At 47.8% G+C, this 21067-nt stretch overlaps 1 protein-coding gene and 1 pseudogene across 2 annotated transcripts in view; one reads left to right on the top strand and one right to left on the bottom strand.

Moving 5' to 3' along the window:
- The window catches only part of LOC308605436 (methylosome protein WDR77-like), a 524245-nt pseudogene that overhangs the window by 475579 nt on the left and 27599 nt on the right, over positions 1-21067 (top strand). The gene's annotated exons all lie outside the window — the stretch shown is intronic.
- Positions 13452-17908, bottom strand: LOC308612711 (voltage-dependent calcium channel gamma-like subunit; the record flags this gene model as incomplete). Its single annotated transcript, XM_081225362.1, has 3 exons — positions 13452-14077; positions 14228-14290; positions 17854-17908. 3 exons carry the CDS (start codon positions 17906-17908, stop codon positions 13452-13454), a joined length of 744 nt encoding a protein of 247 aa, XP_081081488.1.

The following is a 21067-nucleotide window of genomic DNA, read 5'->3' on the forward strand; positions in this document are numbered from 1 at the left end:
TCTATATGATTCCAGACCCCAGGCTTCTTCCACTACTAGTTAAAATAGTCACTGAATAGTCACAACAACATTGCAAAGTGAATATTATTATGTTGGTTTTACAGATGGAAACCTGAAGGTCAGAGAGAAGCAGGACCTCACCCAACAAAATGGCTTCCAGAACTCACAGAAGTCATCTCGAAGGATGACCTCAGATCTGGGTCTGATGGAGACCAGGGCAAAGAGCCAGTCTTGGGGGAATAAAATGGCCTTCTGTCCTTGCCAGTCTCCCCCTTCCCACCACACAACCAACCTCAGAAGACTCTCCAGTTCCACCCAGCCCACTTATCACATCCCTCTCTGTTCCAAACCTTTGCAGAAGTTTCCTTCTGCTGAAACCCTTTCCCTCCAGCCTGCTAAGCTACTGTTCATCTCCAGTGATGTCCAACTCAAATGGCTCTGGGTGGTAGTCATTAGAGCTGTCCATCGGCTCTTCACAATTCTCCTGTAATTGGTAAAATTACACTTCCCCACTGAATCAATCCATTTAAGCTAAGTTATGCCACAATAACAAAGCATGCCCAAATCATACAAGTTCATAACTATAAAGATTTGTTTCTCACTCATCTTATGCTCCCATTGTGGGTCAGCTCTGGCTCTGTGCCATCATTCCAGGATTCAGGCTGAAGGAGCAGACCCTCATGGCACATTTCTACTAAAAATCAGTAGCTAAAACAAGTCCCATGGCCAAGCCTGATGTCAGTGGGGAGAGGATTACAGGGAGAGACAGCAAACATTTTGGCAATAATACAGTCTATCACAGCCTCCCATCCCTTGAAGTGAGGTATGGCCATGTGACTTGCTTCAGCTAATGAAATGTGAGCTAAAGCAATACCTTACTTCCAGTAGGGAGCTTTAAGAGCCAGTGTGAATCGCCGTCTTTTCTTCTATATGAGCAATCGGTAGATGGTGGCTACTCCATCAGCCTGGGTCCCAGAGTGAGGACAGTGTAGAGCAGAGCCCCCAGCCAACCCTTCCTGGATAAATAGTTTGAGGAAATAACAACCTTATTGTTTAAGTACTGAGGTTTGAAGGTTGTTTGTTACTGCAGCCTAAGCTAGACTGTCCAGCTCAACACACACCTCCCTTGGAAGACTTCACTGTGCTGACAGAGGACAGTGGGAGGTGCTCAGTACTGCACAAGGATTGACCAGTCAGGAAGCTGCTGATTTTTAAGGGGGACTAAAATACCACCGGAAATGTGCCAAGGTTAAGAACATGGCATTTACAGAATTACTATTCAGGAACGTACAATGCATTGTTCATTCATTCATATATTAATCAATTTATTCAATAAATATTTATCAAGCACTTACCATGGGCCTGGGACAGTGTAGGCACTGAGGATACAGCAGTGAACAAACCAACGTCTCCTCCTTCATGGAACTCACATGGGAGTAGTTGGAAAAGGTGCACTTGTGGGGGTGGTAACCATGCTTGAACATGGGTAATGGCAGGGCTGTTCCTCTGTAGCTGCAAGTGAGGGGAGGAGCTGAACTGTTCAGAACAGGAGAGGGAGAGCCGTGGGGAACCCCAGAGAAGGGGGAGAACAAGGGCACCTAGTGTCGCAAATAGTCTCCATGCACTAGATACATAGGGAATAGTAACATGAGGGACGATATGGACCAGATCTTCAGCATTTTTCAAAATTCTCTTGACAAATCAAGACCTAAAAAACAAATAAACAAAAAAACCCCCAAAAAACAAAAACCCCCACTTCATTTTAGACCCAACATCTTTTTGCACTGGCTTGTGGAGGACTCTCTGTAAATACATAACTGAGCAGGACCCTATGGGGCCTTCCTGGGATGGACCCCTCCCCCATATCCTCTGCAGTAGCTCCTCTCTGAAGTACCCAGAAAGTATTTCATGCATGTTTCCTGAGTTTTTCAGATGCTAAAACCACCACCAAATGGAAGAAATTAACTACTTGATGATCACGAGCACATAGTTCCCAGACCTTCTGGCGCCTAAGGATTGGTCACCATCAACCAATCAGAGCATGAGCTGTTCACATACCTTGGGATGCCCCTCCCTCACCTGGCCTTTAAAAATGCTTTGCTGAAAGCCTTTAAGGAGTTTGGGTTTTCGGGGGGCATGAGCCACCCATTCTCCTTGCATGGCCCTGCAATAAACCTTTCTCTGCTCCAAACTTCATTGTTTCTGTATTGTTTGGCCTTGCTGTGCATCAGGCACACGAACCTGTGTTCAATAACAAATAGTTTGACCAATCAGGGGATTTCAAGGTGCAGAGCTGGTTTTCCATCCCTCCATGATCAACCACCCACTGGACAGGTGGTCAAAACCAGGATAGGGGTTTCACTATGCCAGTCTCCTTACTCCCCATCCAGGTGCCCATGGCAATTGTCCTCTGACCGCAGCCAAGTTTACTGCACTTTCAGGGAAGGTAAGTACCTGTTCATAGTTTAAATACCCGGTGCATTCAAAGAGATACCACTTCACACGCATTAGGATGGCTATTACCAAAAAAATAAAACATAACAAGTGTTGGTGAGGATGTGGAGAAACTGGAACCCTTGTCTATTGCTGGCAGGGATGTAAAATGGGGCAGCCACTGTGTAAAAAATTATGGCAGTTCCTAAAAAAAATTAAACACAGAATTACCATATGATTTGGCAATTCCTAAGCATATATCCAAAAAAAAATTGAAAGCAGGACTCAAACAGACATTTGTATGCCTATGCTCATAGCAGCATTATTCACAATAGCTGAAAGTCCATCAATGCATATGTCCATCAACAAATGAATGGATAAACAAAATATGGTATATCCGTGCAGTGGAATATTATTCACCTGTAAAAAGGAATAAAACACTGATACATGGATGAACCTTGAAGACATTCTGTTCAGTGAAATAAGCCAGACACAAAAGGACAAATATTGTACGATTCAACTTATAGGAAGTACCTAGATTAGTCAAGTTCATAGAGACAGCAAGTAAAATAGTGGTTACCAAGGGCTAGATGGGGACAGCATGGAAGGGACTGGAGAATGGGAAGTGATGGTTTAACCAGTACAGAGTTTCAGTTTGGGATGACAGAAAAGTTCTGGAGGTGGATGGGTTGATGGTTACACAACAATGTGAGTGTACTTAATAACATTGAATTGTACAGGATGACAGAAAAGTTCTGGGGGTGGATGGGTTGATGGTTGTACAACAATGTGAGTGCACTTAATAACACTGAATTGTACACTCAAGTGTTAAAGTGGTAAATTTTATGTTATACATATTTTACCACAATTAAAAAAAAAACCAGAACTCTGGTCCATTTGGGGCCACTGGGCAGAGAGAGGATCTTACTGAGGGCAGCTTCTCATGCTGCCTCTATCCTCCTGCCTCAGACTGACTCCTGGGCTCTTACTCCCCACCACCAGCTTCAGCTATTGGTGGCAGCAGGAAGGGGCGGGGGAGCCCCTTTCCCACTGATCAAGTCCATCCAACAAGAATCTGAGCTTGGTGATTACCCACCCAATGGTTCAAGATCTGTTGGGATCCCAGATTCAGCAAATGCAATTCCAAATGTTTTAGGGTCAGCCAAATAGGGACTAACTCCCCCTCGGTTCCAGACTATACTTTGTTTTTGGTTCCAGTGAACCAAAAATCATGAGCTACAAGGAGCACTTTAGTCCCGGTTAATTACAATGCAAACTGCTACCCACATTTTCTTATCCTTGTCTGAAGGTGGGGGTCTTCAGTCACCTGATAGCATCCAATCCCCAGAGCTGGTGTAGTCCACATGGCCATAGAAGCCAACAAAGGTTCTTACCCACCACCCACAGCCAAACCCCTGCTGCAGCAACCAGGTGATTGGGTGGGTGAGGGGGAACAGGGCCACCTCCCTTTCACCGTTTCACTCAGAGTAGAAGTTCAGTCCTGTGGTGACATCGCAGATCCCCCGTGTCCCTGAACTGGGACCCTGATGTGCAAGCTCTTGGAAGGCAGCGTGGACATTAACAGAGCACTTAGCCAGCATGATGACTAAACCAGAGGGAGGTGAGGGCGAATGTTTCACCACCACATACTTATCCAGCAGAAAGACATCTCCAACAAAGGCCCTTGACACCACATAATTCTCCCCATCGTAGATCTTCAACTGACTTCACAGAAGAGGTGCAGCAGCCCTTGCAAAAGATGCACAACAGCAATAGCCACTCACAATCTTTTAATCCCATATGCTTCCCCTGCAGAGGAAAATTGTCACTTGACAGTGACAGTGACAGGGGATCTTAAGTCACATGTAGGGGCTTTCCTATAACAGTTACTTGTGTTCTCTCAGCTTCAGTTTCCCCATCTGCAAAATAGGGGTAAATAAAAGTTACCTGGCAGGTAGGCAGGTGCTTATAATCATAGAAACTTAGAATCACGGAAGCTTTCAGCCAGCAAGGACCTTGGAGGGGTGGGGGCGGTCCCTGGGACATCAGCCACTCCTCCCAGACCAGGAATTCCCTCTCCAACTTCCTTTCCACATGTTCATCTAGCTGACTTTATTTGCACACTCCTGAAGACAGAGAGCTCACTCCCCTTCAGTTCTTGAACAGCAACTCTGACTGATAGCAGTTTATTTCGACCTCCCACTTCTTGCTTCTAGCTCTGCTCTTTGAAACCACACAGTACAAATCAGTCTAAATTCTATTCCCCGTGACAAGCCTCTGACAATGTGAAGGTCAAGATTGAGTCCACCTCTAGGGAAAATACCTTTAGCTCATTTCACAGATGAGAAAATCGAGGTCCAGAGAGATCCTTGGAATTGCTCAAGATCACAAGCCCAAATTCCCACGTGACGGACAGCAGAGCAAGGGTCATCTTGGAGTCTAACTAACACACAACAAGGATGAGGAGGGATTCCCCCGACCCCCACCAGGCTCGAGACCCAGTCCTGGTTAGAGTTAGAGCTACGGTTAGTGGTCTCGTGGCCAGAACCCCATTCCTCTTCCTTATCCCTCACAAGGAAATCTTCAAATTGATGGCGCAGTGGTTAAGAATCCGCCTGCCAATGCAGGGGACACGGGTTCGAGCCCTAGTCCGGGAAGATCCCACATGCCTCGGAGCAGCTAAGCCCACACCAAGCCCACAACTAAGCCAAGCCCACTACTACTGAGCCTGCGTGCCACAACTACTGAAGCCCACATGCCTAGAGCCCGTGCTCTGCAACGAGAAGCCACTGCAATGAGAAGCCCATGCACCGCAACAAAGAATAGCCCCTGCTCGCCACAACTAGAGAAAGCCTGCACACAGCAATGAAGACCCAACGCAGCCAAAAATAAATAAATAAATAAATAAATAAATAAATAAATAAATAATACCATGCATGTTTTTGTACTTCTACTGCATATGCATATATCCACAAACAATATAGGGTATTATTTTGTGCATTTCAAAAAAACTAACATAAATCGTGTCATACCATATCATTTTGCAACTTGATTTTTTTCAGTCTTCAGTGTGTTTTTATGTTATCCTTATTGGTTTATGTAGCTCTACTTAAGTTATTTCAAATACTATAGGATAGTCCACTATCTGAACAAACCTCAGGTTATTTACCCATCCTTAACAGAGTGCTGATTAGGTTTTTTGCACTTTTTATTATTATGGACAGAGCTGCAATGAACATCCTTGTACATGTCTCCCTGTGCATGTGGGTGAGGTTTCTCTAGGACAAACATCTATTGATGTAATTGCTCAATCATTGTTCTCATCTTCAAGCTCGCCCAATATTGCCACATTTCCCTCCAAAATAATGGCTCCAATATACACTCTTGCTGGAAATATGTGAGTTCCTGTTTCTCCACATCTTACCAACACAAATGTCATTAGCCTTAAAGACTAATTTTTAAGAAATCTATTTCCCAACCTCTATCCCCACTAGTTGTTAAATTTATTATTCCAATTTCTCTATTTTTACTTTTTTAGTGTCTCATACATCATTTACTGGAAAAGCATGTCTAAAAATCCCATTTTAATTGTAGATTTGTAGATTTCTCCTAGTCTGTTAATTTTTGCTTTAGTATAATTTGAGGCTACATTATTGGGTCCATAGAGCTTTAGGTTCATTATAACTTCCTGGTGAGTTGTTTATCATTAAATGATGATTCCCTTATATACCTAACAAAGACTTTTGCCTTAAAATCTACCTTGTTTGTATCGATATTGACACACAAGCTTTCTTTAAGTTAGTGTCTGCTTATTATATCTTTTCCACCAGTTTACAGGCATACCTCATTTTATTTTGCTTTGCTTTATTGTGCTTCACAGATACTGCATTTTTTTTTACAAATTGAAGGTCTGTGGCAACCCCGAGTCAAGCAAGTCTATTGGCACCATTTTCCAACAGCATTTGGTCACTGATGGTTAGCATTTTTTAGCAATAAAGTATTTTATTTATTTTTTTTTTTGCGGTAGGCGGGCCTCTCACTGTTGTGGCCTCTCCCCTTGCAGAGCACAGGCTCCGGATGCGCAGGCTCAGCAGCCATGGCTCACGGGCCTAGCCGCTCTGCGGCATGTGGGATCTTCCCAGACCGGGGCACGAACCCGTGTCCCCTGCATCGGCAGGCGGACTCTCAACCACTGCGCCACCAGGGAAGCCCTAAAGTATTTTAAATTAAGGTATAAACACTGTTTTTTAGACATAATGCTATTGCACACAGTAGACTACAGTATAATATAAACATAACTTTCAAATGCACTGGGAAACCAAAAATTTGTGTAGCTCTTTTTTACTGCATATTCACTTTTTTGCAGCAGTTGGAACCAAACTTGCAATATCTCTGAGATATGCCTGTACTTTCTTCTTTTGTGTCACTGTGTTTTAGGTGTGACCCTTGAAAATAGTATATAGATGTATCTTTATAAAAAAATCTTATCAGAGAACTCTGGTTAATTAAATTCATTTGCATTTATTGTGATTAATGACAAATGTATTTATTTCTACTATCTTATATTTTTGTTTCTCATGTGGCTTTATGGAGATTTAATTTCTATACAATAAAACATACCATATTATTTTGCATTTCCATTTCCCACCATTTTTCTTTGATTTTTTTTGTTTATATGTAATATAATAAACTAAATCGGAAATGAGTTAATACATGTAAAGTGCTTAGAAAAGAGCCCAGCACATTCCCTGGTGGCACAGTGGTTGAGAGTCCGCCTGCCGATGCAGGGGACACGGGTTCGTGCCCCGGTCCGGGAAGGTCCCACATGCCGCGGAGCAGCTGGGCCCGTGAGCCATGGCTGCTGGGCCTGCGTGTCCAGAGCCTGTGCTCCACAACGGGAGAGGCCACAACAGTGAGAGGCCCGCGTACCACAAAAAAAAAAAAAAAAAAAAAAGAGTCACAGTGTAGCTAGATATGAAGAGTTAGAATGTTGTTGCTGCCACCTGGAGTGGAGAAACTATAGTAAATCCTGGCCCACATTGCAGTCAGTGCTGTCCTGCAGTCCAGAGGCCGAAGACTGGCAGTGGGACAGGGGATGGAGTCATCCTGCTGCTGTGAAAACTTACTTCTGCAGAAGGCCACACATCTATCATGGCTGCCAAAGAAGGAAAGATGGATTTTACCCTCTTCCACCTTCTAAATATCATGTGAGCACGTTTCTTCAGGACACTCTGAACTGTACCCATAATCTTGCCAGTAAAAGAGTCTGGAACATCTAGTTCCTGAGCTTAGAGCCCAGGAACCCAGAGAGAGCATAGAATGGGGCGGCACGGCTGCCCAGGGCCAACAGTCACGTCCATGCACAGGTTCCAAGGTCAGGGCACTCTGTGTTCACCCCTGAGCTAGGCACAGCTGTAGGTATCCTTTTACTCTTGCAACTACTACTAGTACTTACTGAGGGCTTATTGTGCCAGGACCCGTGCTGAGCCCTGGGAATATAGCAGTGAAAGGGCCCAAGGGTGGTGGGGACTCCATCTGGGAGACAGACATGGTCAGACATGGTCAGTCTGGCCACTAGAGGAGCCTTCTGCCAAGGGAAACGTACCCACTCGACACACATTCATTGAGCACCTATCATATGCAGACTGTGTGAGGTACTGGGGATACAGTGGTGAATACAACAACATGCATGTCCATGTACTTTTCTGTATTCTCCCCCAGGAAGAATCATCCAGTCTAGTAATTGTACATGTATCTTTTATAAGTCAATGGCTCCAGCCCTGGCGTCTCTCCTAAGCTCGAGACTCTTATATCTAACTGCTGGCTTGGCCTCATCATAATCATAACAACAACACATATAATGCATACTTGTCCCAAGCACTGTACATAAATTCACTCATTCCATCCTCATTAATCCTATGAAATGAGTACCATAATTATTCTCATTTTACAGATGATAAAATTAAGGCATTGGTTTAAAGTAGATTAAACTAACTTGGCCATACAGTTACTAAAAAGCCAGAAATCCAGCCCAGCCAGTCTGGCTCCAGAGCCCTTGCTCTCAACCCCTGAACTATGCAGCCTCTCAGTAGCTCCCCTTGGATGTTCTAACATCCCAAACAGAAATCTGATGACCTCTCCTCTCCGAATCCAACTCCAGTTGTCCACATTGCAATAGATCACATTCACCCAGTTGCTCAGGCCAAAAGCCAGGGCTCATCCTTGATTCTTCTCTTTTATTCACACCCCCATGTCTAACCCATCAGCAATTTCTACTGGTTTCATCTCCAAAAAATTTCCCAGCTCAGCTCACATTGCACCATCTCCTGGGCTGTCACACTAGTCAGTCACCTCCTTCCCTGTCTACTATGGTCACCTCCCAAATGGCCACCCTGATCCCACTCTGACCTTCTTCCACCCCCTGACATCATACTGTCTTTTAAAACATAAACCAGGGACTTCCCTTGTGGCACAGTGATTAAGAATCCACCTGCCAATGCAGGGGACACGGGTTTGAGCCCTGGTCTGGGAAGATCCCACATGCCACGGAGCAACTGAGCCCGTGTGCCACAACTACTGAAGCCCACGCGCCTCTTAGAGCCCGTGCTATGCAACAAGAGAAGCCACCGCAATGAGAAGCCCACACACCACAACGAAGAGTAGCCCCCGCTTGCTGCAACTAGAGAGAAAGCCCACGCACAGCAACGAAGACCCAACGCAGCCAAAAATAAATTAATTTAAAATTTAAAAAAATTAGTTCCTTTAAAAAAACCAAAATCTAAAACAAATACTAAAACAAACCAGTCACATCATGTCCCTGCTTCAGGGCCTCTGACAGCCTCTCATTGTACTCAGAATAAAATCCGACTCCTTAGCATGGCCTCCAAGGCCCTAACTGATGTGACTCAGCCTATGTTTTCCCTTCCCGCTCCACCACCGCCCCAAATCACTGTGCTCCAGCCACACTGTCCTGACGGCTGTTCCTCAAATACTCCAAGCTCCTTGCAACGTCAGGGCCTCTACACTTGTTTGGAATTCTCTTCCCCAGACCCTCCTATGCCTGGCTTCTTCTCCTTCAGGTCTCAGCTCAAATGTCACCCCCTCAAAGAGGCCTCCCCTAGCTCTTTCCTAACCCTGGCTCAGGAAATGTATACATAGTTGGGAAGATAGCTTTCCAACCATCCATCCATTCCTTTACTCTGTTCTATTTTCATAATGCTTTTCATTATCTGAAATGACCTGATTTATTAATTTGTTGACCTGGTTGTGTGTTTCCTTAATATTTACTGAGCCCCTACTTTGTGCTGTCACACTGTTGACTTTAAAAGTAAAGCAGGGCTTCCCTGGTGGCGCAGTGGTTGAGAGTCCGCCTGCCGATGCAGGGGACACGGGTTCGTGCCCCGGTTCGGGAAGATCCCACATGCCGCGGAGCGGCTGGGCCCGTGAGCCATGGCCACTGAGCCTGTGTGTCCGGAGCCTGTGCTCCGCAAGGGGAGAGGCCACAACAGTGAGAGGCCCGCATAACGCAAAAAAAAAAAAAAAAAAAAAAAAAAAAAGTAAAGCAGTCAGCTATTTTACCAACAAAAGTGGGTTTATTTGGGAAGAGCAGAGCATTGCAAGTCCAGACAAGCAAGCTGCAGCCAAAACCACAGGCAAGTCCAGCAAACAAAGGAAAGGAACTTTGCCTTATAGAGATAAAGGAGGAAGTTGGAAGGGGTTGTTTTGAACCGAAGTCCATTGGATAAAAGTGAGAGTTCAGGATGATGATGGTTTCTCACTGGCTGAGTTGCTAGGGTAGTTGATTTCTTGTAGGAGATGCAAGGTGCATCTTTTGCTGTTGGGGCCTGTAACTGATGATTCTTCCCTGTTGAATATTATTCTGTTGGGGTCTGTAATGGACCTGGAGTGGTACTTTGAGAGCTTCCTCTTCTGGCCTCCGGACTTCGTTGCAGTGAGGTTTCCTTTATTAATTTTCACACTAGGAAGGGCTGTTATCTCCAGCACCAAGAACAGAGCCTACACATGCCCATTAAATATCTGATGAGAGGATGTGAATTCATCCAGGCTCTGAGAGAAGAGACATTGGTCAGATATCAGGTGTAACTGGAGAATGGGAAGCACCTAACAGAGGACTCGGTCTAGCTTGGGGGTCAGGACAGCTGAGCTAAGACTTGAAGGATTTAGGTGCAGAGAACAGAAAGTAAGTATTCTAGCTAAACAGAAAGGAATCCATTACAGAGTGTTATGTATTATAAATAATCAGGAGACCTGATTATTTCAAGAGAGCTGCCCCTGGCTCCAGACCCTCACCACCCCTGCTGAAGCCACCAGGATCAGGGAGCCCCGGCTGCCACCACTGCCTGTCATAGTGGATCAGCACTGCCAGCAGACTCACCACGAGCATCTGCACAGCCCAGCCCCACCCCTCACCCGACCTGAACCTGGTGCCCACACGCTGGAAATGGCCACAGGAAAAAACACAGACATCTACAGACAATGCTTGTCTGCGGAAACTCACTTCCACCTTCCAAAAGGTCATGTAAGTGTCTCCAATTGGCTGAAGCTAAGTCACACGCAGAGCTCTAGCTGTAAGTGAAGGGGCGTCCGGGAAGTGTGTTTTCAGCTTTCTTGTTCCTGCGCTAAGGCAGGTCCAGAGAGGAGGGGTGAATGGATATTGAGTGACAGTCCATTGTATGCATCACCGTGTGTATGCATGTGTGTGCCTTGTATGCATGCATGCATGCGTGCATGTGTGTGATGGGGCACAGTAGGAGGAGGAACAGGCCATCAAGACCAGAGAGAAAGAGGCATTCTCAAAAAGACCATCACAGACATTTCCTCTGTGAGGACCCGGACCAGAGCTCCTGAGGGCCTTTCAGCCGAGGTGGGAGAACAGGCTTTAACTGTCCAATGGTTTAGTCCTACTTCCTTATTTTACTAATGGGAAAAGCAAGGCCAAAGGAGTTATGTCCTCGCCTATGGCCACACTGCAAGTCGAGACACTGGCCTAAACCCAGCCAGGTCCCTGGGGGTTAAAGTCTGTGTTTTCCACTTGAGTTGTGACCAGGTTCCCAGGGAGGATCACCTAAGGTCTCCTCCTGCCCTGGGCACCCAGCGACGAGGATGCCTGGCTGCACAGCCCTCCCCCTACTCAGCAGGATTCAGTTCTGGTCTTTCCGGGGCACGCTTCAATGTACTTCAATAACAGCAAACATTTACAGACGCCTCCTCTGAGCCAGGCAGTGTGGCAGGTGGCAGTGGGAGCTGTATGAACACATAGGTTGCGATTCTTCCCTCCAGCAGTCCGTAGCCTTGTGGGCAAGTCGGGTGAATAATCTCGACAGAGTCAGGAGGTCAAAGGGAGGGAGGGGGCACTGAGGGGGCATCCTAACTGCTGTCAATAAGGAAACTGAGACTCAGAGAGGATCCCTGACCTGACCAAGTTCACACAGCCCGTAAGTGGCTGAGCCCAGAATTTGGACTCAATATATTTTGTTAATCTGAAACAACAAAACAGTTATTTTACCAGCAAAATGGGTTTATTGGGAAGCAGCAAAGAATCGCAACTATGGTAAACCACGGGCAAGTCAGGTAAAGGGAAGGAGAGGAAACTTTTATAGAGAAGGGGAAGTTGGGAGGGGCTGTTATAAACAAAAAGTCCATTGGAGGAAACTGGGAGTTCAAAGAATAGTGGCTTTTCATTGGCTGAGTTGTGTCAGTCTCTCATTGGCCCAGCTGTTTTGGAGGAGAAAATCTTTCTTCCTCCTGCTGCAGGTAGTAAAGTAGTTCATTTCCTGCTGGAGATGTATGTCTCTTCCCATTGGGAATCCGTATTGATGGAGTGATACCCTTATGAGAGCTCCCCGTTTTGGCTTCCGACTCCATTTTAGCGAGGTTTCCCTTCTTTCATTAATTTTCACAATTGAATCGAACCCCGTGATTTTAGAATATAGGAGGCAAGTAGCAGAGAGTGTGGACTTAGATGTCACCTAGACCTGTGTCCAAATCCTAGACTCAGCCCCTTACCAGCTGTATGTGGTGGGTGAGTTATAAACCTCTCCTTGCCTTGGTTTTCTCATACATAAAATGAGACCATGAATATTTCTTCCTTGTGGAAAAGGTGGGAAGGTTAGGTGAGTTAATGCACGGAAACGGTTGAGCCCGTGCACGTAGGAAATCCTCAGTAAGTGCTAGCTCTATTTATTCTAAGTCAACCTACCGGCTCCAGGCTGCTCAGGCTATAAGTGTGCGTAGAGGCAAGGTGGCTCTTCTTGGATCTTCTTAGATGCAGAAGTCACGTCTCTTTTCCAGGCTGACCTTGTATGTAATGAGAATTTAATGGTTACCAGGGGCTGGGGGTGGGCAGGTATTGGTCAAAGGGTACAAACTCCCAGTTATAAGATTAGCAAGTTTGGGGATCTAATACACAGCTTGGTAATTATAGCTAATAATACTGTATCATATCCTTGAATGTTACTAAGAGAGTAGATCTTAAGTGTTCTCACCATAAAAAAGAAATGATAACTATCTGATGGGATGCAGGTGGTAGCTGATACTATGGTGGTAATCATTTTACAATTTATAAATGTGTCAAATCGACACATGCACCTTGAACCGACACAATGTTATGTGTCAATTATATCTCAGTGAAGCTGGAAAAATAAAACTTGACCTTGCCAAAAAGAGGTCTGACCTTTGCTCTCACTTTCTGGATGGTAATCTTTGTTTGCCTGGGGGGGTCTGGGACTAGCCAGGTAGTAACAATGTGATTTTTCTTAAAAATATGTTTCTTCTTGTAAAATCAACATCCTAATAACTTGGCTAAGCCAGGGCAGCTGGACTGCAGCTGGTGGCACGGAGCCAGCTGCACCCCAGGGTTGTTGGACCAGCTGCAAAGGCCCCTGGGCCACTGGCCCAACCAGCCAAAGGCTAAGAGGTGGCAGTTTTAATGTCACACGTTGGAAAAGTGCCATCTTGACCACACTTTCTGGCAGCATTCGATATTCTCAGAGGGGGGCCTAAAATTTTGTAGGCAAGCCCCACGGATGGGTGATGCTGTTGAAGTGGATGATGCTGTTGATGGCATTCAGGAAAAAGAGGAAGGAGGCCGTGAACTTGCCCCAGAACATCAGGGTGAGGTCGATGAGCGTGACCTGGTTCCTGAGAAGGATCAGGAAGCTCAGGAGGCCCCCGAAAGAGAAGATGAACGAGACAAGGAAGAGGGTGGAGCCCATGGCCCACTCGCACCATGAATGGGGGTCCTCACACACCTGGGACACCATGAGGAGCTCCAGGACCAGGATGGCAACCCCCACGGCCAAGGTGGCCACGCTGTGGGCCACGGCCATGCCTGAGGCCAGCCTGGGCACGTGGGCCTGACTCAGGTCTTGGAGACAGTGCAGCCCAGTCTGGTTGGAGGCGGTGCAGAAGCGCCACAGCCAGAAGAGGCAGTTGTCGGCCAGGAGCCAGTGGTCATCCCAGATGGAGATGGAGGAGAGGACCACAGACAGAGGGGCACACAAGATGATGAGGGCCCGGATGAAGGATTCAAAGAAGGGCCGGTGGGGCCTCCTTTGGGCCAGCAGCCTCTGGGCTTGCAGGCAAAGCCTGCAAGGACCGTCCATTCGGGAGATGAGGAGGCGAGCTGGTGGGATGCATCCACTAAAGGAAGCTCACCCACAGGGCAGTGGTCCTGCCAGGGTGCTGACTTCCCTTTGCAGGGCCTCACGCCTGAGGAGAGGGGTGGGAAGGGGTCAGTTCTCAAACAAACACCTTGCACCACTCTGCACGTTACCGAGGGCCGTCATCCTGTGCAGGGGCTTGGCCGTGTGCTCCTGCCCGGCTCCCTCACACCGCTCTGCTCAGTTAACAATGTGATTTAGGATGGGGGCTGGCCATACCAGAAAGCCCAACCGCATGACTTAGGAGGCGGGCTTTGGGTCACACAGTATCCATTGACCAATCAGTCATCAATCAATCAATCATGCCTACCCAGTGGAGGCCCAATCAAAACTCTGAATGCCCGAGGCTCAGGTGAGCTGCCCTTGTTGGCAGCGCTCTGTGCATATTGTCGCTCACGGATGCAGGGAAGTGAACATACCCTGACTTCACGTGGACAGGACAGTGGAAGCTCAGCAGCTGATGTGTCCCCAGACTCCACTCTATTCCTGTCTTCTCTTGGTTGGTTTTACTCTGTCATTTCCCTGTAATAAACTGTAACTGTGAGTAGAATAGCTTTCACTGAGTTCTGTGAGTTCTTCTAGTGAATGATCAAACTTAAGGGCAGTTTTGGAAACCCCTGAACCTGCAATTGGTGTCAGAAGTGACGGTGGTCTTGTGGCCTGTGTTGTCTTTAAACTGTACAGTGGACTAAACCCTCACACACTGGCATGTTGAACAAATGAATAAGTGAGTGGGTTGTCCTGAATTGCTCACAGTCAAAGTCCAACAACTACCCTAAGCCTCTGGGGTAGGGACTCCTATCACCCCTTTCACAGGCAAGGAAGCTGAGGCTCAGAGAGGTGAAGCAAGTGGAGGGGGCAGGATGGGAACCAAACCTTCTGGACTCCAGCTCAGGATCTGACCATATAGGGTCCCCCCTCCCCCCCCCACAAAGGCCCTTCCACCCTCACAAGCCAGGACCTCACCAGCCCAGGACCCTTTGGGAAACAGAACAGAGAAGGGCTAAGACAGACCAAGCCTGCAGCCCCAGAGGCATTTCAGAGGAGGGTGGGCAGGTCTCAGGCCTTCCCAGTGCCCTGTCCACAGCCTACCTGGCCCTGCATCAGGCTGCAACTCAGATATCTTCATGGTCAGCCAGGTCACTTAAAAGATGAAGCAGGGACTTCCCTGGTGGCACAGTGGTTAAGAATCCGCCTGCCAATGCAGGGGACACGGGTTCGAGCCCTGGTCCGGGAAGATCCCACATCCCGCGGAGCAACTAAGCCCGTGCACCACAACTACTGAGCCTGCGCTCTAGAGCCCGCTAGCCACAACTACTGAGCCCACATGCCACAACTACTGAAGGCCGCGTGCCTAGAGCCTGTGCTCCACAACAAGAGAAGCCACGACAGTGAGAAGCCCGCGCACCGCACAGCCCCTGCTCGCTGCAACTAGAGAAAGCCCACGCGCAGCAACGAAGACCCAACACAGCCACAAATAAATAAAAAAATAAATAAATTTATTAAAAAAAAAGATGAAGCAGCAGGGGGATGCTGAGGAGGAGCAGGGGAAGCTGAGGTAGACGGAAGGTGCGCTCCAGAGCAAGGCACCATAATCTTTGTTGAGGTTCTTGTTGTTTTAAACATAGAACAAGGGCCAAACCAGACATGCATTCCGGTCACCAGTCTGCGACCTCTGAACTGCATAGCCTGAACCTCCCCACCTCCACCACTTGACCCCTCACCATGCTGCTCGAGCTCCTCATCTCCTGGATGGTCCTGTCCTCTTACTGCAGAGCCTCTGCCATGCAGTTCTCTGCCCTGGGCAGTCTTCCTATGCTCTTTGAACCACCCAATTCCCACCTATTTTGCTGGTCTCAGCTTCAAAGCCATCCCTCGGAATTTTCCTCTGACCCTGCATGTTCAGTACCAGAACCCAGGCCTCTTGACCTCAGCCCAGGGCTCTGGCCCTTCCTACTCCGCTATAAACTCTCTGTCCCCTAGGCTTTCTCATGGCTACTCCAGAATCAACTAATACTCATTCAGATGATCAGTCAATCAACTAACCTTTCTCTTATTGAGCATTTTCTGTTTATCAGGCTCTGTTCTAGGCACCAGGGAGATGATAAACAACGAGAGTATGTTCTCACCCTCATTGACCATAGGGGAAGTCAGACAATACAGCGATCATCACACAAATAGATACATAATCACACACCGTAATAAAGGCTATGTATGCAGAGAAGTGTAGAGTTTTAAAGAAAACTAAGAGAAATGGGAAGGCTAATTTAGATTGGGGATCAGAGAAGACTGGGGAGTCAGGGTCTCCATCTTTTTTTTCTCTTATGAATTTCTTTCTCTGTACACTAATAGACTCGCTATTGGCGTTGAAGTTCCTTGCTCCAGGCTCAGTACACAGGAACTGTTCAATAAATGTTGGCTCCTGTTATAATTTTTCTCCCTACCTCCTGCCACCTGTCACATTCTCCTCCAGAGGGGCAAAGGACAGTTGTCTCTGGAGGTAGAGGGAAGGCTAAGGTGACCTCATCTTTTGGCCTAGACTTTTGTCTCAGTCCCCGAGGACTGATAGCCAGAAAAAGGAAGGAGGCACCCTTTCTTTGGCTCCTACGGTGAGCCGAGCATGGTGCCAGGCCCTTTACAGATGTGCTTTCACTGACCATGGCAACATCCCATGGGGTGGGTGCTAGTACAATCCCCATTCTGCACATGGGGAAACTGAGACCCAGAAAGGTGAGGGTAGCTCATGGGCAAAACTGAGATAAGAACCTAGAGGATCTTGGCTCTGGAGTCAACGTTCTTCCTGCAGCTCAGCAAGCCGCCAGAATAAACACAGCGGCTGGTAGTAGGAAAGACAAAAGCAAACAAACAAAAAAACCACTGAAAACAATGTGGATGCCCGTTAACTGAGGATTAGTTAAATTAATGATAGAATATTCACTCAATAGAATCCTGTGCTGCTGCTTGAAAAAATGAAATAGATGAATGCCTTTCACACTCCTGTACTGTTTTTTGGGGGGACGGGGTTGCCATAAATCAGCCTATATCTACAGCTATTTTAAAGGGGTTATCAAGCTCAGCTCACAGGCGTGCAAGAGACAGAATATCTGTTTATTTTTTTTTATTTTTACATTTTTTATATTTGGGCTGCGTTGGGTCTTCGTTGCTGCACGTGGGCTTTCTCTAGTTGCAGCGAGCGGGAGCTACTCTTCGTTGCGGTGCACAGGCTTCTCATTGCGGTGGCTTCTCTTGTTGCGGAGCACGGGCTCTAGGTGCATGGGTTTCAATAGTTGTGGCACGCGGGCTCAGTAGTTGTGGCTCGCAGGCTCAGTAGTTGTGGCTCACGGGCTCTAGAGCGCAGGCTCAATAATTGGCGCACACGGGCTGAGTTTCTCCGCGGCATGTGGGATCCTCCCAGACCAGGGATCAAACCCATGTCCCCTGCACTGGCAGGCAGATTCTTAACCACCGCACCACCAGGGAAGCCCTGTTCATTTGTTTTATATCAACTTTCTTTCTATGCAAAGCCCCATCCAGCCAGGCTGGTGGGAAATTCAACCTCAGCCATTTTTCATTTTCCTCCCCAACACACATGACCCCTCCTGGATAGTGCAAAAGTCCTGGGGTTGCATGTAGCAGCAAGGCAGTGGGCAGAGCAAGAAAGATCTGGTATGGGGCGGGGGGAGGTGGTGGGCAGCTCGGGCAGGTCAGGGAACTGTGCTTCCACCCTTTGAGGTCTCACCTGCTCCCCGGGCTCTGCCTGGCTCCCCCAGCTCAGCAGGAACTGGTGCCCCCATCTTTGCTCATAGAACTCACAGCCCTTGGCCTCCTCTTCCAGTCATGGAGAACTTCTTTGGGGTCTGGGAAGAACCACCCCCATCCCTAATCAAGTTCCTTTGGGGCTCTCTCCTCTCCATCCAGGAGGCGCCTCTGCTGCCCCCATCGCCCCCCTCCCCCACTGCCCAGAAGCTGCTCAACAAACGTGGACTTTTCGATACCAAAGGCAGAAGGGGAAGCATATTTTGCAGGTAACGTCTCTCTCCTGCTTCCCACTCTTCCTCAGACCTCCCCCAAGACAAGGAGGTCCAGAACCTTCTTCTCCCATGTGTTTGGCAGAGGAAATTTAACATCTCAAAAAACTGTCTTGTCCACTTTTTCACTCTTATCACTAAGGAAATTCCAAGGGTTTTAGGAGCTCTGTGCCAGAAACAGGCAAAGACCAGATATATATTTGATCACAATATCACAAAGTATAATAGTGTCCATGGGAAAGAGGAAAAGAGTAAAGCAGAGGTGCCAAGTTAGTCAGATCATGGGAGCAGGGCTGAAGTCCAGGGCAGGGACAGGAAAAAAACCACAACTGTCTTGTCACAATTTCTCCTGCTACTAAACATATATGTATGTATATATAAACATATACAATATAGTTATTTACAAATATACACATATATATGGGGGGTGCTATACTGTTGCTAGCCCATAGTCCTGAGGAATGGAGGTAAGTTTCTCCTGTTTATTATTTTTATTATCACTAAACATCTCACATGTTATATCATTTAGAAATACATTCAGCTGCAAGGAACTTAATGCCCAACTAATAGGGGCTTAAATTTATTGGTGTTTGTTTTCCTCACATAACAGAAGTCTGGAGTCAGGTACAGTAGGGTTGATGCAGCAGCTCAAAAGTGCATCAAGGACTTAGACTCCTTCCATTTTTCTGTACCACAATCGTCACCATGTTGGTTTCTCATCCTCAGGCTCATTGCCTCATTGTCTCAAGATAGCTGCTGTGGCTCCAGGCATTGTATTTGTGTTAAAATAGGAAAGGGGGGAATGAGTAGTGCCTTGTAAAAGAAAATCAGAAACTTTTCTAGAATTGCTCCTTAGCATCCCCACTTGGGTCTACTTAGCTAGAATGTTTTCAGGTACCCACTTCTCTCAGGGAAGCTGCAAAGTGACAGCTGACTTTTCCAGCCTTTGTGACAGAGGCAGGAAAGGGAGAAGGGGCTTGGGAATGTCTGCTGGTTAACCACAGTGTTTGTCTCATGAAAGCACCATGTTTTATGGTTTACAAAACAGCTACTATTGCCATTTTACGGAAGCTGCAATTGAGGCCCAGAGAGAGCAACTGAGTTGCCTAACTTCAGGTGACGAGAAAGTGGTGAGATAGCCATGGAAACAGAACTGGAGCCGAGCCCAGAGCCCTTTCCAGCGCACCACACTGCCTGTTTCCCCACGTGATCTGCAGGTCTTGCACCCACTCTGCCCAGATATTTGTTCTACAACTTTGTCCAAAGTTGCTCCAGAGCAGGCTGGGTTGAGGCTGCTGGTGGTATCTCTGCAGGGACCACAGCCCAGGTGTTGGGAAGCAGGTCTCAGGCAGCAGGTGTCCAGGGACAGAGCACAGGTCTCCGGGGATGAGGGCAGCCACTTCCCCATTAGCAGTCCAGCAGGGAAGCCCAGCCTGTCAGCGCTGGCAGACAAAAAGAGCTGGGGTCCTACAGCCTGTCCCACAGACTGGCAAAGGAAGGGAGGTGACAAAGGAGAGTGAGAGAGAAGAGAGGGGATAGAGAAGAGGATATGAAGGAAATGAGAAAGGAGGTGATGGAGGAAAGATGGGTGAGAGAGGATGTGTGGAAGCCATGATGCTGAGCAGCAGGGGATGAGGGGGATACAGCAAGCAGGCTGAGTGGGCTTCCTAGCCCCTGGGTGGGCAGTGGGTCAGGGCTGATACCTGACACCCCCATCAACCACCAGGTACAGGAGTGTGACCACTGTCTTGCCAGCGAGAACAGGGGCTGAGGAAACACGGAGGCAGAGCTCCCTGTCTGGGGGATACGAGGTGGCTTCTCAGAGCCAAACTGGGACCTGAAACTCCTTAGCCAGCATTCAGGCTCTTCAGTCTGGTTCCGGCTTCCTTCCCTGCCAGGCCTGCCCCAGCCCAGACCCTGGCACAAATCATGCTCAGTACATGTTTGTTGAATGAATAATTGAAAAACTGTAGAGCAACAAGGATACAAAAGCAGGATAAAAGTGCCCACTTCTACAAACCTTTGAAAAAGGTTATCGGGAGCACAAAGTGGGCTTTTTCTCCCTAAAGTGAAATAAGGAGAGAAATGAAATCTCATGTGTTACGGGGAGGAAGCTCAGGCTGCTCCGTGGAGAGGTCTCCTTCAGCTGAAAGCTACCAGGGGACAAAAGCATCCACAAGATCTGTCTCAAGATGAGAGGAGGCTTCCTCGGCCCCTGCCTGACTCCAGGCCCCCACCCACTCTGCCCTGGGCCCTGGTACCTGCCTCTAGCTGCTGCACCCTCCACTTCATCCAGGAAAATCTTTCCAAAATAACCATCTGACCACGTCACTACTCTGCTCTAAACCCTCCAGGACCACCCCCTGGTCAGCTCACAACTTCATGGCCTCTCCCCTGCTCAGAAACCCTCCATGGCTCCCCTCTACCCTCAGGACAGTATCTGGTCTCCTCACCATGGCCCTCGAGGGCCTGTGTGACTCAGGCCCGGCCCAACTCTCCAAAGCTCACCACCTCCTGACCCCTACATGCTCTCTGCACTGCAACCACCTTACGTTTCTCATTGGTCCTCAAACACCCTGCTCTCCACTTGCTCACATGCCGCATCCTGTCCCTTGGGTGTTTTCGCTCCCCCTGATCTGGCCGACTCCCACTGTCCTGACAGGGGCTGCGGCAGGCACCTCCTTGGTGCACCCGTGCACTTGTGCTGCCCCCATGACCCTAAAGCTCCTTAGAAGTGGGCTGTGTCCCTGGCCACTGCATCCCAGCCCCAAAAAATCCCAGTCACCTCGATTTCTTTATGACCTGAGGATGGACATCACAACATCAAGACCACGCTCGGGAGGCCCCAGCCAGGAGCCCGTCCATCCCCTGCACATCACTGTGCGCCTTCAGAAATGGGTAACCTGTTTCATCTGAGCCTCACAG

This window comes from Mesoplodon bidens (genome assembly GCF_964165515.1).
Source record: "Mesoplodon bidens genome assembly, chromosome: 2".
Classification (NCBI taxonomy): domain Eukaryota; kingdom Metazoa; phylum Chordata; class Mammalia; order Artiodactyla; family Ziphiidae; genus Mesoplodon; species Mesoplodon bidens.